Source organism: Bos indicus x Bos taurus, chromosome 11 (genome assembly GCF_003369695.1).
Source record: "Bos indicus x Bos taurus breed Angus x Brahman F1 hybrid chromosome 11, Bos_hybrid_MaternalHap_v2.0, whole genome shotgun sequence".
NCBI lineage: Eukaryota > Metazoa > Chordata > Mammalia > Artiodactyla > Bovidae > Bos > Bos indicus x Bos taurus.
In genome coordinates, this window is record NC_040086.1 from 27,150,398 (window position 1) to 27,156,124 (window position 5,727).

The 5,727-nt window shown below is 60.0% G+C and overlaps 1 protein-coding gene across 2 annotated transcripts; it reads right to left on the reverse strand.

Annotated features, from left to right (window-relative positions):
• Window positions 1-328: 328 nt before the first annotated feature.
• Window positions 329-4,620, reverse strand: SIX2 (SIX homeobox 2). 2 transcript variants are annotated; one of them, XM_027555162.1, is made up of 2 exons: window positions 3,789-4,620; window positions 329-1,631 (listed from the first exon to the last, which is right to left on the reverse strand). In XM_027555162.1, exons 1-2 carry the CDS (start codon window positions 4,352-4,354, stop codon window positions 1,301-1,303), a joined length of 897 nt encoding a protein of 298 aa, XP_027410963.1. In that variant the 5' UTR covers window positions 4,355-4,620; the 3' UTR covers window positions 329-1,300. The 2 variants fall into 2 exon arrangements, with proteins under 2 accessions (XP_027410963.1, XP_027410965.1); XM_027555164.1 differs by having other exon boundaries at window positions 3,795-4,616.
• Window positions 4,621-5,727: the final 1,107 nt, after the last annotated feature.

The window sequence follows — 5,727 nt, forward strand, 5'->3', positions numbered from 1 at the left end:
CCCTCATTTCCTACCCCCATTCCCAGGTGAAGAAAGAGTCGGTTGAGGACACTGCTGGGCTGGTGGGAGCAGAGGAGTCCCCAAGAGCAGCTGCCCCCTCCTCACTCCTATGGGGAGCTTCAGGGACAAGAAAAGGGACAGAGGGCTTTGGGGCAGGAGGTTTCAGAGTATTCAGTCCCTTCACTTAGCTATTGATATAGGTTGTGTATGTGGGAAGGCATCTCCCAGTTTCCAGGACTTACCGGGCATGGCTGCCCAGAACGATCCACCCGGGGTGTTGAGTCCCTGTAGGGAAATCAGACACAGCTGCACGTCCGGCTGGCAGGCCTCATGGTATATATCCATATTTATATTTATGATTTCTAATTTTATTATAAAATAAAAGCAGAAATATTTCCCGAAGAACATTCACATGAGGGCATAACAGGGAGATGGCAAGTCCGCAGCTCCAGAGGCACGCTCCGCTTGGAGCCGGGTGGCCACTGTCCGGGGAGGAATAAGAGAGCATAGCGGGGCCTCACCAAGACAGAGGGGCTGGAGGCAAGGGGGCGTGCAGGGGCTTCTGCTCCTTGGCCCGTTCTCCTTCACTTAAGTTACTGGGTACAAAGCTGACACCTTGGGGAAGGGCCTCTGGAGAAAGCCCAGGTTCAAAGGCCCTGTTTTTTTTTTTTTTTTGCTCTTTTCCCTCCCACTCCCAGCCTAGGAAAGTGAGGAATAGGTGGAGGGTACATAGATGGTCAGGCATAAGGAGAAACACTGAGGGGTACAGCTTGCGAGGCGCAAGAGGCTGGTGGAGAGGAGACAGAAAAACAGACATGAGTAACAGAAATCTAGTGAGAGGTGGCAAGTAAGAGGCACAGAGGAAACAGTACAAAAGGGGAAAGAAGAAAGGGAAAGGAGGAAAGAGAAAGAAGGGGAAGGAAGAGGGGGAAGGAAGAGGAAGAACGAATGAGCAAGGAGGGCAAAGGAAGAGAGAGAAGAGAGGGGAGGAGAAGGCAGGGAAAGAGAGAAAGAGTAGGAGAATGGTGTATAATTTATTCCCTTCCCTGGTTCAAGACCCGGTCCGGCCTCCAAAGGACCTTCAAAGCAACTTGTTGGAAAAAAAAAAAAAATCCCGAACAAAGACTAAACCAGAGAGCCATCCGTACTACCCGGGCCGGGCCGGCAGTTCTTGCCCTTTCAGCGCGCGGGCCTTTCAGTACCTGGTGGGGCCGCCGGCGCGGGCCGCCCTTCGGACACGGTCCCTCTTGGGTCCCCAGCGCCCAGGCCAGAAGGCAAGCGCGTCGAGGCAGGTGGGGCTCTAGGACCCCAGGTCCACGAGGTTGGCCGACATGGGGTTGAGGATGGAGTCCTGCAGGCCGTGGTGGTGCTGCAGAGGGTCCGCGCCGCCTCCGCCCGGCACGGGCACGGGCACGGCGCTGGGGCCCGGAGGGTGGCCCAGGCTATGCAAGGACGGGAGCCCCGGGGGCGGCGGCGGGCTGAGCAGCAGCGCGGGGCTGGACGACGAGTGGTCTGGCGTCCCCGACGGCGTCTTCTCGTCCTCTGAGCTGCCTAGCACCGACTTGCCGCTGCCGTTCAGCGACGCCGCCAGCGGGTTGTGGCTGTTAGAGTTGGAGTTCTCGCTGTTCTCCCTGCAAGAGCAGGAGCAAAGCAGCGGGGTCAGCGGGGAAACCAAGGCCGCTCGGCTCAGTGTCGCCGGGAGCCAGAGCCGCCGCGCGCAGCCTGCGGGTGTTTTCGGTTTCTACCATTTTCTCTTCCAGGTCTGGGCTCTGGTTCTCTTAGTCTCTCCAGACCCGATTTCTTCCTCTGTACTTTCTCCCGGTATCATTTCTGTCTCCCCACCTTTCCAGCTCTTAATCTCAGGAATACCTTTCTGCTCTCCGTGTGTCTGCCCTCCATGCCTGCCCCCACTGAGTGGCTAACCTTTCTTTTCCAGAGCAGAGGGGCAGGCGAGCAGGGTTCATGGAGTTGTCACCGAGAGGAACAGGGAGGAAGAGAAGGTGCCTGGATTTTCAGATCCCTCCTGGCTGAACACAAAGCCAGGGTTTGTTGCGGAGAACTGGTACCAGGAGAGTCAGGAACCCTGGATTCTAGGCTGAGGGTCCACTTGAGGACTTGAGGTTGAGAAATCTCGCAGGTCCTCATCTCCCTTTGCTTTCCTCTGCCTGAGGGAAATCTCTGTCAGAGGGACAGGTTTCCAGAGCTAAGGGTCTTTTCCCTCTAGTTCCAAACTGTCGGGCCGCGTTAGAGTTTTCCCTGTGGGGCTACGGAACCAGGCCAGAAGGGTGCAAAGGTGCCCTTTCCCAGGGCAAAGATGCCCTTTTCCCAGCTCCCAGTGGAAGCTTCACCTGGGGCCTGAGGCTGGGCATGTGGAGGGTGACTTTTGAGAGAAGAGAGAGGGAAGACGGTTGCTAATCCTGGCCTAGATTCTTCCACCAAACTAGAAACTGAGAAACTCTTCCGCCTTCACCTGGGGCCTGGCCTGTGCACTTAGTTCTTCAGGATTCTGGATACATGCCAGTCTGGCTGGAGGGGGACCTCCACAGGGAGAACCCCCCTCCCGCAGGGTCTTTCACCAACAGCCCCTCACCCAAATTTGGAAATCTGAATTCTTAGGTAAATTCTCTCTGTACTGGCTTTCCAGGGCCTTTTCTTTCTGTTTTTCTGGAAGAGGACTTTCCACAGGGCTGGGAGCCGAATCCTTACAACTGTGGATACCCCACCCTCATGGTCTTAGAGACCAGGGTCAGCTGGAAGCCTCCTCCCCACCTCAGATTACACTGTTCAGCACCCCCAGTCTGACCCCCGCCCTTCACTCTGGGCTGCACACACCCAGTACCACAGACCCCAGGTGTCTTGTTTTTCTGTTACACTCAGGTTGGAGTCTGTTCCCACAGTTTCTCTCCCATCTCCTCCTCCAGATCTGGAGTTCTGAGAGACCAAAGCCACAGGGACCTCATTGTCAACTGCAAGGCTAGTTTAGGAAGTCCAGGTTTCCCTGAGGACGGGTGACTCCCAGCCCTTCTGTTGCTCTCAGCTCACCCCAGACCTACCGACCTACCCGCCAGAGAGGGTAGAGCCTAAGGAGAGAGGAGCTAAAGGCTTGGCAATCCAAGGCTGCTGGGTCCAACAGGGCAGAAAAGGGGACATGTGTTTTTCTTCTCTCCGGGAGCTGACACTTCCTCCCCAAGCCTTTTGCCTCTTGGTCCTTTCAATGCGGGATAAAACGCTTTCCCTATCAACCCCCTTATCCAGACAAGGAAAATTCTTCTAGGCCCCTCTACATCCAGGTTGTATCAGGCAAGTTCCAATCCCAGTCCTGACCCCTAATCACACAGCCTGGTGCTGCTGAGTGAGGCAGACGGAAAGTTCCAGGAAGAGCTGGTGAATTCTCGCACGCAGTCTTAAAACCCGCAACCCCGATAGTCCTCGCCAAACCCCTCAGCCCTCCGACCTTCAGAGAACTCTCAGGCTCTGCCTGCGGTACCCGCCCCCCTTGCCTGGAATCCAGGCCTACTGTCTTGCCTTGACCCCGAGGCTCGCTGCTTCTCCACGTTTGCGCACAAAAGACCAGGGAATTAGTTGATGACTTTCCGATTGCTTTGCCCGCTTTAGACAAATTTCTGATCTTCTGGTCTCCCGAAAGAGCAGTCCGGGTTAGATCAGGCCGCAGCAGGGCCCTGGCTGGGATCAGGGGCCCAGTTCAGACCTCTCCAGGGGCTGAGCAGACGTCCCGGGACCCCCTCTCCCTCGACCCCTGGGGAAGCTGGTGTGGAAGCTCTACTTACTCGTACCTTTCCTTGGCCTCGGCTGCCCGGTCGCGCTGCCGCCGGTTCTTGAACCAGTTGCTGACCTGTGTGGTGGTGAGCCCCGTGGCCTCTGCCAGCTCGCGCTTCTCGCGGGGTGAGGGGTAGGGGTTGTGAGCGTACCACTCGCGCAGCACGCTGCGACTCTTCTCCTTGAAGCAGTAGCTGGTCTCCTCGCCGTCCCAGATGGAGCGCGGCAGTGGAAACTTGCGGCGCACGCGGTACTTGCCCACCGCGCCCAGGGGCCGGCCGCGCAGCTTCTCCGCCTCGATGTAGTGTGCCTTGAGCCACAGTTGCTGCAGCTTGGCGTGGTTGTGCGGCGAGAACTGGTGGCTCTCCAGGATCTTGTAGAGCTCGCGGAAGTTGCCGCGGTGGAAGGCCACCACCGCCTTGGCCTTGAGCACGCTTTCATTCTTGTGGAGGTGCTCGCAAGCGGGCAGCGACCACAGGAAGCGGCCCAGCCGCTCGATGTTGCCGCCCTGCTGCAGCACCTCGCACACGCACGCCACTTGCTCCTGCGTGAAGCCGAAGGTGGGTAGCATGGACATGGTGCCGGCTGCTCCCGCGCCCGCCCGCGCGCCCTCAGCGCGCCGCGCGGTCCGGCATGGGCGCCTCCCCGCCGGACCGTCCTGAGCCAAGAGGCGGACTGGGGCCCCTGGCCTGGCTCTGGCTCCCGGCGAACTCGGAGTCACTGCAGTACGTCCCCGCGCAGGCCGTGGATCCCGCGCCGCTCCACGCCCCCGCCGGCCGCGCGCCTAGCCAGCGCCCTCGTCCAAGCCCGGGGGCCGCCCGCGGCGCGGCTCCGCATGCTCCGCGCCCTCCCGCCCTCCCGCCCGCCGCTCCCTCGTTCGCTTCTCGCTCTCTCCCTCCCGTCTAGCTTGCTCGCTGCTTTTTTAATAATATTATTCTAAGCGGGCATGAGGCGCTGCGGCCCGAGCCCTGATTGGTCTGGTTATCTGACCCGGGGCCTGCCCGCGCCAGACAATAGTCGGAGTCAAATTATTCGCCATGGAGACGCTGTCAGTCACTGGTAACCCGAGCCCCGGCGGGCCAGGCGGCTCCCCCCGGCCGGCTCCGCTGACAGATCGCCCGGCTCGGCGCAGAGCGGAGGGCGGCCCGAGACAGGAGCCGGAGGCTCTCCAAAAGCCTGGGAGGAGGTGAGGGCCGGGCTGGGGCTGGCGGCGGCGGTGATTGACGGGGCGGACGCCCAAAGAGCAAGGAAGGTGCTGGATCGGGGTGGGGTGGGGGGGCGGAGAGGAGAAGCGCGGAGAAGAAAAGGGGAGGACCATGGTGGGAAGGGAAGAGGGGAGAAGAGAAGGCGGAGGGACTGTTTAAGGGGGTGCCGGGAAGAAGGAGAGGGGCGGAGGGAGCCACGATGGGGAAGAAAGTTAGGGCAGCTTTTCGCAAGGCCTCTCCGGATGCCCCCTGGGTCATCACGCCGCTCCTGGGGCAGCTGTTTGCCGGGTGGATTGTGCCCAGGAGCCGACCAGTGGGGTGGAAGAGTTTGGATGCTCTCGGGCGCCCCTCAAAGATTTGACTTTTCCTGCTGACAGTGCTCCACCCCCATCCTAGGAGCTCGGGACCCGACCGGTCTGCTAGGGAAAGGGGGAGGGAGTAAGAGAGAGAAGTGGGGAAAATTTGGCAGTGGCCACAGGCAGACGCCTGACAATCTACTTCTTGGAGGATCCCGCCTTTCCTTCGTCTCCTAACCGGGCCGGCTGCCCCGCGGCCGGTACCGCCCGGCTGAGCGCTCTCTGCTTCTCGCTGGGCGGGGACACAGACTTAACCCCACGGGTCCCACCTCCCGAAATGCGCCCGGCACTTCCGTGCTGCCTCTACGGAAGTTAACTCCGGTGGGCAGAGCCGGTGGTCTGCCCACGGGAAGGCGAGGGCAGGGAATCTTGAATTCGTGGCGCTTCCC

Bases quoted from the DNA above. Each gene is read 5' to 3' on its own strand.
- SIX2 (XM_027555162.1), bottom strand. From the start codon at position 4,354: ATGTCCATGCTACCCACCTTCGGCTTCACGCAGGAGCAAGTGGCGTGC. The intron at 1,632-3,788 runs GTAAGTAGAGCT...CTGCTCTTGCAG, and splicing joins GAGGCCAAGGAAAGGTACGA to GGAGAACAGCGAGAACTCCA.